At 33.2% G+C, this 16413-nt stretch overlaps 1 protein-coding gene across 1 annotated transcript; it reads right to left on the reverse strand.

Moving 5' to 3' along the window:
• Positions 1 to 269: 269 nt before the first annotated feature.
• LOC105969755 (lupeol synthase) lies at positions 270 to 15299 on the reverse strand. The gene is made up of 19 exons (XM_012994533.2): positions 15163 to 15299; positions 14733 to 14953; positions 9865 to 10050; positions 6152 to 6241; positions 5858 to 6055; positions 5033 to 5117; positions 4769 to 4935; positions 4438 to 4626; positions 3797 to 3910; positions 3577 to 3696; positions 3348 to 3470; positions 3162 to 3260; positions 2540 to 2596; positions 2386 to 2432; positions 2130 to 2273; positions 1846 to 2023; positions 1011 to 1091; positions 737 to 820; positions 270 to 621 (listed from the first exon to the last, which is right to left on the reverse strand). Exons 2-19 carry the CDS (start codon positions 14943 to 14945, stop codon positions 502 to 504), a joined length of 2295 nt encoding a protein of 764 aa, XP_012849987.2. The 5' UTR covers positions 14946 to 14953; positions 15163 to 15299; the 3' UTR covers positions 270 to 501.
• Between the last annotated feature and the right edge of the window lie 1114 nt (positions 15300 to 16413).

A 16413-nucleotide genomic window follows, 5' to 3' on the forward strand; every position in this document is an offset into this window, starting at 1 on the left:
TTAATCTTATCTTGGCTAATCTTATCATGCCAACCAAATAGGATCTTTAAGTACTAATAGCTTGATTTTGATTATGGGTTAGTCTCACACACAGTAAACAGCTGGTGACATGTGCTTCTGTGGCTCTTCAATCCAACCCTGAAATTCTATGAGCCGAATCCGTTTTTTTATTGTAGCGTTTAGCTCCAGTTTCTTGTTTGTTTGTAATTGTGTGAGAAAGAAAGATCAAAGTTTACCAAACAATCATTTCCAATATTTCAATTGAAGTATAATAAAATACGTCATATATCATTGAAACAATTTAAAAAGGGATAAATAAATATCACAACTTCACTAACTTATTGTGGCACCATTAAGTTATGCCATATCGTATAAAAAACCAACAATTATTTTACATTCAATCCAATTGAACAAAATAATAATAATAATAATAATAATAACACCAATAATAATTATTACAGCAATAATAATAATATCGTTGATATCTTTTTAACTAGTAGATCATATCGACTGAGCTTGAAGAAGACGTCGACGATATTCACCAAGAGCCCACATTGGGAAGATATTCCGATAGGATGAATAATTGAGGGTACAGCTCTTCATGAATACTCCTGTGATTTCCTGCTCTCCAAATTAATGAATAAAATATAAAAGTATAATCGATTATTTATAGATTGTTGGCAATATTAAAATAAAAGTGAAAAGAAAAACATCTCTAATTATATGTAAAAATTACCTGTTGAGGAAAGTCACCATCTTCCATCTGTGAATTTATCAGCAGTCTCATTCCACGGTGTATGGGCAATGGATCAATGTTCCCCTTATTTACATAAAAACATGAAATTATTTTCGGACAAGTTTTAAATAATAAATAAATTAAGTAAAACTAAAATTTTCTTTTAGAAATAAAAATATTTACGTGGTGGTATTACTGATACTACAAGCAAATTGACATCATGCCAATATTTATGTAACAATGTTCGAACTTCTATCATATTCGCCTAACTAACCTGTCCAGCGTTAATGAGCGATAAGAGCGCCCACGAAGTCTGCACCAAATTCGATCTATTACCGTCAAGATTAGTGTATACCTACACCAACAAATCAAGATTTCATAGTACTCTGTCGAGTAATCTAAACAAGAACTAATAATATACAACTTTTGGCTTAATCCCACGTTGCACCCTGAAATATACTATTTTGGCACTTTACACCTTAGAAACACAATAAATCATGCATAATGCACCCCCAAATGAATTTTTAAAGCTAAACAATGTAATTAAATATTTTCAGTGATATGTTTTTAGGATGTCAAATGTCAAATATTTTTTTTATTCACGATTAAGTGAAAAATAAAAATATGTTTCATCAACATATTTAAAAACTATATTTTTTTAATGAAAATAAAATATTTTACGAAAAAAAATCATTCAGCTATTTCGTTATCAAGTTATCTGAAAATCATATTTTCTTCCAAATGTTTTTACCTAATATTTTCAATCAATTACAATAAAAGATCCATCAATCGAATAATTTAGTGATAAAGTGCTTTTTTTTTTGTCAGAAAATGTAGTTTTTTTAAATAATCCGATGTAATGTTTTTTTTTCGCACTTTGTCCGCTCGAAATTAGGTTGGATGTTCAAGAAACTAACAATTTATTTTTTTATTTTGCACCCCGGAAAAAAAAACACTAATGAAAAATGAAATTGCTTTAATTCAGGGTGCATTGTGAATGATTTATTGTATTTTGAGGGTGCAAAGTGCTATTATTATTTTTCGAAGGGTGCAAAAAAGTGGGATTAAGCCAAAACTTTTAGATTGCAAGATGATTAATTGGTACTAACCTTGTTGGAGCTCGAAAGATAACTCTCACCCCATCCACCATCATGCAATTGTTTTGACAACAAAAACTTACAAGCTTTTTGCAACGAGGGAGAACTACGGTAATTTACGCCACATGCTACTAAGCCCTCCACTGCAAACCATGTTCCGTACGTATAACATATACCCCAAGAACCAGACCTATATATACACACAGTATCAAGTACAAATATTGTCACATTTCTCCGATATATAGTAACGTAAAATTAAGATTAATCATGAAATTATTTTTGAACATTGTATGTACCAAGAACCATCAGATTCTTGAGTGTTCTCTATGTACTGTTTTGCCCTTGCAATGCAGGTTTCTATTTCTTTTTGTCGATGCCCTGGATGCAACTTCTTGAAAAGTTGTAGGCCTTGGATTGCCGATGAAGTGCATTCCACATAGCTAGTTTAAACATTGAGTACGAAAAAAAGGTATTAAAACGATTAGTTACCAAAAAAATGAATCGAAAGTGTGGATAGTAACATATGATGAACTTTGAAAACTATGGATATACTCTCGCTCAATGAGGGTATCTTCGAAGAGTTCCGTAGGGTTCAACTTCTGAAAAAAAAACATAATTAGAATCATGAATTTTTCGACGGGTTTTTTTTGCGAAATGCTAAACATCAATCAGGTGTCGAAGTCTGAGCAATCATCATTTAATTTACCTCTAACCAACGATATGCTCGTTTGGGCTCCCATGCAGGAAATCCACCGCCGTCACTCTGTGCCAAATGTTTCAGAAAAGTTATTACATTAGTTATTCAAACATAGGGTAAATTACAAGCACCCCCTGAGGTATGGTCAAATTACGAAAAACCCTCTCTTGTTTGGGTAATTACGACTACCCCTCAACTATAAATCTTCTTACACGTCCACCCTTGCGGTTTCAAATTTAGTGGAATCTTCGAGATTATATGGAATATTATCACTTTTGTACCCGTTTTATCCAATTCGAATTCCACATTTTGAAGCAATATGATCATAAGATGTGTTTTTTGGCTTGTATATATCAAATTGTGGTGCATCAGAAACTGTATTTTTACACAAACCGGAATACAAACTAGAGAACATTCCATGAAATCTAGATGATTATGTTGAATTTGGCTCCATAAGGGTGTAGGTGTAAGGAAAAAAATAGTTGAGGGGTAGATGTAATTATCCAAACAAAAGGAGTTTTTTCGTAAATTGACCGTACCTGAGGGGTGGTTGTAATTTACCCTTCAAACATATTATTGTCTAATTAAATGAGAACAATATCACATTTCACTCAAAATACATATTCCCTACCTGTAGGGACAAGACGACATTTACAGCATCATATAAGCGCTCTGTTTCGATTTTATCTCCAACGAGTTCTTGTGGCATTTGCGACAGTAGAAGTGCAGCCTGTAAAAAAATCGTATCTCAAATCGAATTTTACTATATTTTCTTTTTATTGCATAAATGGAAAATTCGTGTAGTAACTTAACTTACTTTCATTCCTTCAGATGTACAGTCAGAGACTTGCCAACCATGATCTCGCGTTGAAAATGTCCAAGCACCTTTAGATGTGTGGCGGTACATTTTACGATAATCTCCAGGTGGGTTTTCGCGAACCTTAATTAAGGTAAAATTAAAGTATTAGGCTACTTGCAAAGGGTAATAACAATAATGATTTTTTTTTTTTTTGTTCTCGTAAATGTTGCGAGAGAAAAAATTGAACCTGTGAGGCTTTTACAAAGCTGTGTGCTTTCTTCAAGGTCGGCCCGTAGTCTTCGGAAATATTCGCTGATAAAATTGCTTGAACGGCAAAAGCAGCATCCCACGTTTGAGAACCGAAAGTCTATTCAAAATATAAAAATAACATACTTAATCATGCAATATCCAATATAGTTTGATTAATGTAGAAAATGAAGGGGGGAGGGAAATAAACAAAATTATACCTGCATTTTCATGCCATCTTCAGCTACCCAAAAGTAATCCGGTATACGAGCAAGATGGCGTTTGTAAGCTTCGGAATTAGGATCGTCAACCCAACAAGCAAGTAGACACAAAACCTAAGAAACATATGACAGCTTTAAAACTTTTTCTAACATATTAATTTGGGTAAATTGCTTCCACTTCCTGAGGTATGGTACGAAAAAACCCCTCCTGTTTGGGTATTTACAACCACCCATCAACTATAAATCTTCTTACACGTCCACCCTTGCGGTGTCAAATTTAGTGGAATCTTCTAGATTATATGGAATATTCTCAATTTTGTACCTGTTATATCCCATTCGAGCTCCACATTTTGAAGCAAGATGATCATAAGATGTGTTTTTTGGCTTGTATATATCAGATTGTGGTGCATCAGAAACTGTATTTTTGCACAATACGACTACAAACTAGAGAACATTCCATGGAATCTAGAAGATTATATTGAATTTGTCACCATAAGGGTGTGGCTGTGTAAGAAGATTCATAGTTGAAGGGTAGTTGTAATTATCCAAACATGAGGAATTTTTTCGTAATTTGACCATACCTCAGGGTGTGGTTGTAATTTACCCTATTAATGTATAACATTACAGAGATTGTGTATTACCTTCTCCGTACATCCAATGCATAGGTATCTGCTATTCATGTCCTCATAATGAACGTGTTCTATGGCAATTCCTAAAGCCTTTCCCCTTAATTTAGAAAACGGCCATCTTTTTAGGATCGGCTCAGCGAAATGATGAAGGAATCCCCACAACATATCTTGCATGAAAGGATGAGGATAATAAAGGTCTTCCTGATAGTAAACATAAGTAAATATTCCGGTGTAAATTTCTCAAAAAGTTTGTAAAAATCCTGTTAACTTTTAGTTTTATTTTTGACATTTTGTATATTTCAATGAGATGTTAAGTCTAAAATATAACCAAAGTGCATCCAACCTTTGCGCATGTGTTTCTTGCTCTGTTCCAATTTATATCGTGATAGGGCTCGGTATAAATCTCCCGTCTTAAGGACTGGATCAATCCCGTGATAGATCCAACGAACCTCTTCCCATACAAATACGACATTGGCATATATACCAAACGAGCATAGCACATCATTTTACCTACACACAGATACATACAACAACCTTCAAAATATGAGTCTTAAAGTTAAATGTTGAAACTACATTGTTTTCTTTTTCTTTCAAGGTCATTGAAAACCTGGATGAATGGGGGAGAAATTCGGGAGCAACCAAAACTCCGGGGGAATCGGATTGCAGCCATCCCATTCGTAAACTCCCAACACCTTCAGACACCAGATTTAAAAGCAAAACACTTCATATAATATCGGCTTAATCCCACATGGCACCCTTGAAATGGAGCCTTTTGGCACTTTGCACTCTCAGAATACAATAATCATTCACAATGCACCATAAATTGAATAGTAAAGGCAATTTCGTTTTTATTGGTTTTTTTTTTCTGGCATACAAAATAACAAATTAAATTGTAATTTTCTTCAACCTCCAACCTAATTTCGAGCGCACAATGTGCGAAAAACTAAAAGTCACACCGAATTATTAAAAAAAAATTATATTTTCTTACAAAATAAAATAAAATAAAATGTTATCACTAAATTATTTGATTGATGGATCTTTTATTGCAACTGGTGGAAATATTAGGTAATTTTTTTTGGAATAAATATGATTTTCAGATAACTTGATAACGAAATAGCCGAATGATTTTTTTCGTAAAATATTTTTTTGTGATAGAAAATACAATTTTTAAATATGTTGATGAGATGTATTTTTATTCTTGTACTTTATTATTTTAAAAACAGAATTGACATTTGACAGTTGTCATCCTAAAAAAATAACATTAAAATATTAAATTACCTTTATTAGATTAAAATATTCATTTGGGTGGATTTTGCATGATTTATTATGTTTTGAGGGTGCAAAGTGCCAAAATAGTATATTTCAAAGAGGCAAAGTGGGATTTACATTTTCTCCAACATGTTTAAAGAAATATAAAAAAGTACTATGGTACCGTGAGCCAAAATTTCCCCCATGACGGGATGCCAACGGCACCACCATGATCGAGTATCCATTTTCGGCCTCTGGCAACTGCCACGTCATCACCATCTTCGAGGCCTTCCCCCAATAACCTCAGTGTAATATAACTGAGAACAGAACCAAAAATTGTGCTGTGGCCTTCAATATGCATTCCCCAACCTCCATCTTCATTCTGTCGACGTCCCACAAAAATCGAGAATGAATATTCATAACAAGCCCTAATTTCTGAATTAAAGTAAAAGCAGATAACCAAACACCGTTTATAAACCTGGTGATTGTATATGTATCTTATGATCTCCTTCTGATGTTGTGGTGATAGAACAGCATTTATTGCTCCGGTGATATACAATGCCAGCACCTGCAATTTTGCGTCAGTTTTTGGTGTTCACCATTTTCTACAACTTGAATTTGTTTTTTTTTTTTTTTTCTTTTTTCTTTTTGTTTTCTTTTTGCAGTACTAGAACTTGAAATTGTTGAAAATATTCGGAAGTTTATGTATAATTCCGATCGCGATTAATTTTTTTTTTCCCAGGAAACTGGAAATTGGAACGTAAAAATTTTTAGGGTAAATTACACCTAGACCCCTCGATATTGTAAAATATTTTTTTAATGTCCTCGGGACCAATATGCACTAATATTTGTTATCCGCGAGGTCGGTAATGCTACTATAGACGAAAATTTATAAATCTTATATAAAATAATAAGGATTTAAAAAATGTTGGTGTAACCACGTCGCCCTCTAACTCTATGTTGTCTCCACCATTGCCCGAAACTAATAGCCTCGTAGAACCCTAACGGTATAACTTTTCCAATGCATTATTCCGTTAGGGTTTCTAAAGATGTTTCAAGGGGTGATTGTAATTACCGATACTACAGGGACTTTAAAGTTATTTTAGCATACTTCAACGGTGTAGATGTAATTTATCAAAAAGTTATTTCGATGTCTAAATTTTGGCAAATGACAAAGAGGGACATGACAAAGGAGTTAAATGCACATTGATCCAGACAAACAACTGTTTACCAAATAAACTCATTCCCATATTTTTTTGTCTAAAATACCATCCATAATATATTTTTTATCCATTTCATCCATTATACTCTAACTTCTTCAATATTATATATTGACCCCGAATTTAAACAAATATATCACATTAACCCCCATTTTAATATTTTTTTGAAAAAATATTTTTTTTTCTGAATTTAATTTCCGGCCAGATTCTGGCGTTGACCTTTTTTTCTGAAATTTTTTCTGAAATTTTTTTCCGTCCGGTCAACTGCCGGTCTTCGGCATTGACTTTTTTTTTTTTTTTTGCCTCTCTAAATTACTGTGTTAACAACAAAATTATTGTCTAAAATAGTAATATTGAATACCAAAAGAGTAATATTACGAATATTACTATCCCAAACAGTAAAATTACTGTTTGGGACAGTAATATTATTAATATTACTTTTCCGAACAGTAATATTACTAACATTACTGTCCCAAACAGTAATATTACTAATATTACTGTCTCAACAGTAATATTATTGCATGAGACAGTAATATTACGGTCGCATACAGTAATATTATGGTCGAAGACAACAAAATTGCAGGTCAAGACGATAAAATTAATTAATACAGTAATAATATTGTTCAAACAGTTAAATTATTGGAGTTAAATTACTGTTAGAGACAGTAATTTAGCAGCCAAAAGAGTAATATTAATTAAATAATGTTTTTTAGAAAACACAAAATTTCAAAAAAAAAAAAAAAAAGAAAAGAAGTCAACGCCGGAGACAGTAATATTACTTCTCTCAAACAGTTAGATTACTATCTCCGATAGTTAAATTACTGTTGGGGACAGTTTTCTAATAGCCAAAGACCGGCGGTCAACGACGGTTGACCTGCCGGAAAAAAAATTCAGAAAAAAAAAAGTTTTCAAAAAAAAAAGTAAACAGCGGCTGACCAGCGGTCACCGGCGGTGGCAGGTCAAAATTGGTTAATTGGTGAAATTGGGCTAAATTGAGGTGTAAATCATGAAATTGGAGGTGAATTGAATTCAAAGAATTTGGGGTAATTTTAGCATATATAAAAGGGTTTTCCTTATCTGCAAATAAGTTTGAATGAACTGAAATTATTTAGAAAGACAAACAAGTTGGATGCTCCGTTTTAGTGGTGATAGAACAGCATTTATTGCTCCGGTGATATACAATGCCAGCACCTGCAATTTTGCGTCAGTTTTTGGTGTTCACCATTTTCTACAACTTGAATTTGTTTGTTTTTTATTTTGGTTTGTGTTTTTGTTTTCTTTTTGCAGTACTAGAACTTGAAATTGTTGAGAATATAGGATGTTTATATATAAACGGTCGACTAAAACAAATACCATTTTTTTCTCACTTCACTACCAGTAAGTTTAAAACCATTTTTTATAGAAGTTTTTAGAATTTTTTCTTAGTTTAATACTGTAAATAAAAAAATTAGCAAAGTACTAAAATACTCTTCATCGAACAAAATACAATTTATACAAACAAATTTTATATTCCTCATTTCAATACCAAGAAAACGAAAAACAAATCTTCTCTTCTTCTCCCCAAAACCCAAATCCCTTAAAACCCTATCTTCTTCTTCTTCATCTTCTTAAATCCTCCAAAAAATCTTCAAATTGAAAAAAATCAAAACCTTACAAAACTTATAAAATGGAGTCACAAGACAATAATATGGTAGTACATATGGAAGGAGAACCCATTAAGGTATGTATCCATATCTTTTTTTAGCTTCAAAGCCGATTTTGAAGTTTTTGTTTTTGAAACCCGACGACAATTTTCGAAACATACATGTCGAAATTTCTCCACATCGACACATACATGTCAAAATTTTGAGACATTTCGACATGTATGTGTCGAAAAACCACTGCAAATATTTTATTTTATTTTATTACCAACAGTGTTTTTTCGACACATACCTGTCAAAATTTGGAGAACATTCGACAGGTATGTGTCGAAATTTGTTTTTTTCTTTTTGTTTTTTTTAAATATTTTTCGACACGGTGGTGTCGAAAATTGACTAAAAAATCGATATGTATGTGTCGAAAATTGCCGGCGGGTTAAAACAAAAAACACTTCAAAATCAACTTCGAAGCTGAAAAAAGACATCGATGCTTACTTTAATGTGTTCTACTTGGTCATGAACTATCATTTTGTTGTCATTTGCCTCCATTTTGCAAGTTGTGTGAGGTTTTAATTTCTTTAGTTTTGAGAATTTTTAGAAAAGTTTGTTGTGAGCAAGAAGAAGGAAGAAGTTGAGGGATTTGTGAAGAAGAAGATGAGTTTGAGGGGTTTTGTGTGTTTGGTGGTATTGAAGAAAGAAAAATGAGATTTTTAATGTTTGTATGGTATTTATTTTCATTAAGGGTATTTATGTCATTACCTATTTATTACCCAATTTTTATTTTTTTGTACTGAAGTGAAAAAAAATTAGTATTAGTTTTAGTCACCCCTATATATAATTCCGATCTCGACTAATTTTTTTTCCAGGAAACTTGAAATTGGAACAAAGTAAAAAAATTAGGGTAAATTACACTTGCACCCCTGTGGTATGTTAAAATAATTTTAAGGTCCATATGGTATTGGTAATTACAGCCACACCCCTGAAGCAATTGTCGGAGCCAAGATTTCAGGTGCTGGTGACCGATATGCACTATATTTGTTTTCTGTGGGGCCGTTAGTGCTACCATAGACAAAAAATTATAAATTTATCTAAAATAATAAGGATAGGCATGTCATCGCCCGACTCTATATTGTCTCCATCAGTTCCTGAAACTAATAGTTTGTTAGAACCCTAACGAAATAATTTATTCATTACATTATTCCGTTGAGGTTTCTAACAACGTTTCAGGAGGGTCAATGCAATTACCCATACCACATGGATCTTAAAATTATTTTAGCATACCTTAGGGGTGTAGGTGTAATTTAGCCAATAAAAAATATTGAAATGAGACATACCAAGGGAGGGAGAAAGAACAAAGCGCCGGCAGATTCAGCAGGCCAGTGTCCATCGTGGGCTTGAATTGTTGAGTAGTAACTAATTGCCCGTCGAAGTGTAGTTGTGGTTGCTTCCTCTGTTATTTCCTCTGTTTCTTTCACTTTTATTGCTGCTGGAATTGGACCGCATGGATTCTCTTTTCTTAGCTGCAATATTTTTTCATCAAATCAACACCATGGTCTTTCCAAAAAAAAAAATCAAATTACCAGTCCATACTAATAAACATTCGATTTTGTTTTTATTTTGGTTCCTCATTTTTAGAGCAACTTCAATTGGAATTAAATGGAACAACTATAATTTCTTATTCCACTAATTAAGTCATTTATTGTCGGTCATTTATGGCGCAATCTTGAATTGTACAATAATGCTTATCTTTTAACGAAACTGATCATGGATCTATTTTATGCTAATTTTTTTAAGTCTACACTGGATATATCTTTATTGTTCATCTATACGCTAATATGGTTTTGTATTTTGGGCTTTTTAGATTTAAAAGTTCGGAAATTCCAAGTTTTGATCCAATTTATTTCCCAAAATTCTGAATTTTTTTCCGAAATATATATGTACAGTAATTATATATTTGGCGGCCGTTATATGCAAGCCCATTTTTTTATTAGTTCAAACCGACATAAAAAGATTTATTAGTTCAAACCCCTAAACTAATTTATTTGTATTACATCAAGACCAAAGAGGACGAATATACCCTTATCCACAAATATTACCTAAATACAAATAAACCCTATTTTTTATTTGTACAAGACCAAAATATGAAAAAAACTCAAAAGAAATAACAAAAGAATACGAAAAAAGAATACGGCAGCCGCAAGACCACCGCAAAAGACCGCCGCACGACCACCCCACAAGACTGCCGCACGACCACCACTAGACCGCCGACGACGATCAGCAAGCCACCACCACCGCACCACCACCACCAAACCATCTCCACCGCACCATCACCATCACCCCACCACCACCAACTAGGGGTGGTAAACGAGCCGAGCCGACTCGTGAGCTCGACGAGCCGGCTCGTAAAAAGCTCGAACTCGGACTCGAGATTTTCGAGCTCGAGCTTTCTGACGAGCCGAGCTCGAGCCGGAATTTAGTTGTTCATCAGCTCGCGAGCCGGCTCGCGAGCCCGGATTTATTATTTTTTTTTATTTTTTTTATTTTTATATGTTATTTTTATTTAAATAATGTATAATAATATAAAATATTATACAAATAAATACAAATATTAAAAAAAATATATAATCATAATTTAGTTTTTATTTTGTATTTTTTAAAAATAAATTTTAATAATAAAATAATAATTAAAAAATATTTAAAAAAAAAAAAAAAAAAAAGAGATTGGGCTCGAGCTCGACATAATTAACACGAGCTCGAGCTCGAGCCAGAAAAAGAAGAACTCGACGAGCTCGAGCTCGAGCTCGAGCTCGACAAAATAGACTCGAGCTCGAGCTCGAGCCAGCCAAAAGAGGCGAGCTCGGCTCGAGCTCGGCTCGTTCACACCCCTACCACCAACAAGTCCTTTTTACTAAACTTTTGTTTGTCAATCCAAAAATATTAATCGAGCATCGATTCTTGATAAATATGCGTGGATGAACATTAATCTATGCTTACTTCTTGTTGGGTTGCAATGCGTTAGCCGATTTTGGAAAAAAAAAATTGAGATTGAAATTGATTTTTTTGTGTGTTTTCGTTGTTTTCCCAAATCGGTTTATCCAGACCGATTTTGTACACGAAAATCGGCGTCACAATACCGATTTTTGTTAACAAAATCGGCGACACAACGCCGACTTCACAAGTCAAAATCGGCGTTGTAACGCCGATTTTTTTATTTATGATTTTTGTTTTTTATTTGGTTTTGAATTTCATTAAGGGTAAATTAGTATTTTTATGTTGGAGGTCTTGAACTAATAAAAAAATGGGCTTGCATATATCGGCCGCCTATATATTTATTATAATATATATGTAGTATGTGTTATGGATTTTCAGTTAATAACCCATTAAACTAAGGCCCAAACTAGAATATTTGTTTGTTTCTATTTGGAAAGCCCACACCCACGAGTTGTAATATCTTTTTATTTTTCTCACCAATAAAAGGGAAGACGGTGGAAAAATTTTAAGTTTCATATGGCAACACTTCGTTTCTGGGTTTTCTACATTTTGTTCTGTTGCAAGTTCAGTTTGGAACTTTTAATTCCTTCATGCATGAGAACTTTTGATTATGAAGAAATTTTAAGAACATTTTCCACACGTTATTTGATTCTTTGTGGGATTTGGGCTACTAAGTTGTCTTGCAAAAAGATTTATATCTGAAATTTTAGAAACTTTTCCAAAATAAATCTGGATTCGCCAAAATGTACAAGATTTGCATTAATTTCGAAATTTCTGATATTTCAGAATCAATCGGAATCGGAATTGAATGGCAATATTAACTTCCGAAGAAAAATGGAAATATTTCGAAAGGCCTAATTCCGTCCGATTTTCACCCCAAAACATAGGTGAAACCAGTTCAGATGCTGAAGAGAAAATTATTGCATAAATGATTATGCAACAATAAGAATTTCTCAAAACATAACATGTCTTTTCGTAGATGAAATCAGTAAGGTCTTGAAAACACAAGTTGTTGAACTCGAGAAAGAAAAAGAGGTATGTGTTTAAATTGGATATTGCTACAAAAGATGTTGAGAAACTAAAAGATCAGTTACATTTTCAAAAATCTCAACCTTCTACTAGTAAGAACAATCATGTGTCACTTTTGCGAAAATTGATTGTCCTAGCAACTCAGGTGTCTTAACAAACCAAAAGTGTTCTCGTAAATTTAATGGAAAAAAGTTTGTTCCAACGCGTCATTTCTGCCATAAATTGGGTCACATCATACCAAAATATTTGTTTAAAATAGAAGTTGATAAACAAGAGTTTGTCAAAACATTAACGCAATTCGCTGTATTGCAACAGGCTCCTAAAATGGAACACTCTGATATTAAACAAAAATGGGTAGAAAAAAATGACATTAATTATTTTTTTTTTGTCGTAACACCTCTTAGTGGTTGTCCTAGTAACTCGTGGTACTGTGATATTTGTTGCTTTTAAATATATGACACGTAATTCGAAGCACTTGAAGAACTATGTGCAAGTGACATGCAACTCTTGGTGATGAAACTAAGACACAAATAAGAGGTAAAAAAGACATTTAATGTTGGTGGAGAACTAGTGGAACTAAAGGTTGTGTCAATAAATTGTATATCAACAATAATTAGTTGCTGGTTCTTTTATAAAACCATTACATTCCTTTCGATTTGATACCTTGCGTAAATTGCTTGGAACTTGTTGTGTTCATTAATGAACAACGAAATAATAGTGTAACCATCTTTCATCTAGATATTATTTTTTATTTTTCTGAGGCTTACCTTATTTGTTGACTATGTGTCTTAACAGATCTTTGTTCTAACTAAAACTCTGTTGAAACGGGAGGAAGAATCTCGGGATGTTGTAACATAACCCCTATTTTTGAAGTCTTTCTTCTGGTTTATTTTGAATTTTTATCTCTCGCATTCTTAGTTTGCTGATGTGTATTGAGGAAGTCTTTGGCACAGACTGATCAAAAAGGGAGATTAGTAACAACCTCTGCCATAACAACTTTCATTGTGGGAACAAGCGGATCATAAATGATTTCATGTGTTTTGAATATTTTGGTTATCTGCTATGCCATGCTTTGAATTTTATTCTCATATGATGCATATTGATAACTTTATGATGCACGAAAATTGAGTTGGTTCCAACTTCTTTGTGCTGAAACATTTATTGTCCTAACAGTCTGTGCTGCAGGGGGTATACCTCTTTTGCAGTGGCTTTTGACAACATGAAATTCTGACCAATTAATATTGCCAAAGAGGGGGATTGCTGGCACGAGATTTCAACTAAAGGGATTTGAAGAAATTTGTGGATTTTTGATAAATATTGGCATCGATTTATTACATCTTTTTGTTAAGAAATTATATATAGTCCGAATTTATAGGGATTTATTTAAGTAGAACTTTATATATTTCCTTATATTTGTATTAGATTAGGAAATATATTGTAAATGTTCTTTCATATGTACTGTAAGTTGTAGAGTTCATAAAGGATTTTATTTCTCAATGATTGATTTCTTAGGGCTCAAGCTAGGTTTTGGGTGGTGAATTCCGTGCATATATAAAACCCATCAACCCCAAATGAGTTTTTTAGAGCTTTAAAATAGAAAAACGTGTCTCGTCATAAAGGCTTTGTAAAGGTAGTCTGTCGGAGCAGTTTCTGACTACACGTTGCCTATTGCAACAGTACCTGTTTCTTTTACCAAACCACAAAAAAGATCGACGTTTTGAGAAAAAGTGCTTAAAAGATCTTGGGAGAAATCCGTTTTAAGGGAGTTCAACATTGTAGGGAATCCAATAGTGCGGATGGAGGAACTGCTGTAATGATCAATAAGTTTGAAATAGTGTGCAAGAACGGCTTATAACATAAAAAGGGAGTCTTTAATATTTTTGTGAAGTTGAATTATTGTACACTTAAATTTGAATTAGTGAATTTTGGTTGCATATCATCGTGGATATAAGGTACATTTGTATTTTAATCACTTTAATATCGTGTGTCTTTTATTCTGTTTTATAAGTTAGATTTTATTACAACACACAAAATATTGTTTCAACCTCGTTAATATTTTAATAGTGATCTATCTCAACAATAATATGTCTTAACAATAACCTGTCTCAATGGAACGAGTAGATTTCAATAGGCATATAAATCAACAAAATCATATTATAAAGGAGAGATAATATCCGAGTACCTGCATGCGCATCAATAGGTCAGCACTTTGTTTGAACCGGAACCGTTTTTTCTTGAAATCCCGCCGAATTCTTTCGACTTGGGCTCGTTCCTCCGCCGTACCAGCCTCCCGGTCAAATTCCCAATGTTGCCTCCCTACATGATTGTTCGTGGTCGTCAGCCATCCTCCGCCGCCGGAGCCGTCGCCACCTTCTGCAATCTTCAACCTCCACATTTTATTTCCTGCATCAGTATATAAGTAGAAGGAAAAAGAAAATCAATTTTCTTTTGTATGGAGCTCTTTATAAGATTTAGCTCAAGTACTTTTTAAGACCAAATATGAATATGATTGAGATTTGATTATTGCATAAAAGTGTATTTATTTTGAATATATATATACACACACACATATCTTATACATATATGTTATTGTAAAATGTTAAGATATGTACCTGCAGGCTGCAGATTAATGGCAAAGATGTTTGTAACAATAATGAGAAGAAACTATGTATATATAATCTGAGTTTGATCAAGCACAGAGGGCTGGCGGTTCATATATAGAAATTAAAGTGACAGTCACATAATTGTAAGCCATTAATTATTTATAGAACAGTCCTTACATTCATAGTAAATTAATTAAATATAACCTCTTCGAGTTTTTTAAATTAATTGTAAAAGCCCTAAACTATTAGAAAATTTCGTGACAGTTGTAAAAGGTCCTTGTTATACTTCTATCATTCTTTCACCGATATAATTTTTCTTTTTCTTTTTTTAAATCTTTTGGGCAGACTTAACAACTCCAATGGAGAAATCAAATTAGAAATAAATTAATACTTTTATTTTGATGCTCCAAAACTCAAATTTTCATCTTCCATTAAAGGAATCAGATTGGTAATTATTTTTAGGGGAAATTGGCTAGACACCCCTAATTATGGACTTATATAGGTGGAGGTCCATTCTATTAGATTTTTTTTTTTTTTTTTTTTTTTTTCTTTTTTTTTTGGCCAAAAAAGATTTTATTATTCCATTATGATAAAACGTTTAGGGCCTCGTTAAAACCCTGTGGGCCTATCACAGGGAAAAAGAGTACCCCTACAATGGCAATAAAAAATCATAAACGACCCTATAGAGTCTATTACAATGAAACCCCAAAATGGGGTAAAACTGAAAAAAACTAAAACTTCTATTCCTATAGCAGTCTCGATATTTGTAAAAGGACCCCGGGCAGGGATTAATATGCAATTCCGCCAACTAGAAAAAACTCTCCACGTAACTTTATGCAGCTGATTGTGAATTTGAACATCAGACTTCATATTGGGGCAGCTATGCAATATCAAAAAGTCAGCCCACCACGCCATCTTCATTATCGTAACTCCCATAAACCCAACTGGTTGCAACGAAACATACCCCAAACAGAGCTTGGAAGATCCCTAGTTTGAAAAAAATCTTGATAACCCATGTGATTGTATGCCCAAGCCGCTAGCCGATCCGCCAAACATTCTTTTGCCGAACAATATGAGTAATTGAGTAACCCGACGGAAGCATTTCACTACATTGGCAAAGCATATATGTAAGGTCCCAACTAATTGACGATCTCCCCTGTATAGCATTGACTACAATCAGAGAATCACTCTCGATAATTAATATAGGTATAAAGTTCTTTACCCAATAAAATTAATATAAATTAAATTAAATTATTTGTG

This window comes from Erythranthe guttata, chromosome 2 (assembly GCF_056151865.1).
Source record: "Erythranthe guttata isolate IM_541 chromosome 2, IM_541, whole genome shotgun sequence".
Taxonomy (NCBI): Eukaryota; Viridiplantae; Streptophyta; class Magnoliopsida; order Lamiales; family Phrymaceae; genus Erythranthe; species Erythranthe guttata.

Bases quoted from the DNA above. Each gene is read 5' to 3' on its own strand.
- LOC105969755 (XM_012994533.2), bottom strand. From the start codon at position 14,945: ATGTGGAGGTTGAAGATTGCAGAAGGTGGCGACGGCTCCGGCGGCGGA. The intron at 2,433-2,539 runs GTAAATTAAATG...TTTTTTTTTCAG, and splicing joins GAGCATATCGTTGGTTAGAG to AAGTTGAACCCTACGGAACT. The intron at 2,274-2,385 runs GTATATCCATAG...TGTTTAAACTAG, and splicing joins GATACCCTCATTGAGCGAGA to CTATGTGGAATGCACTTCAT.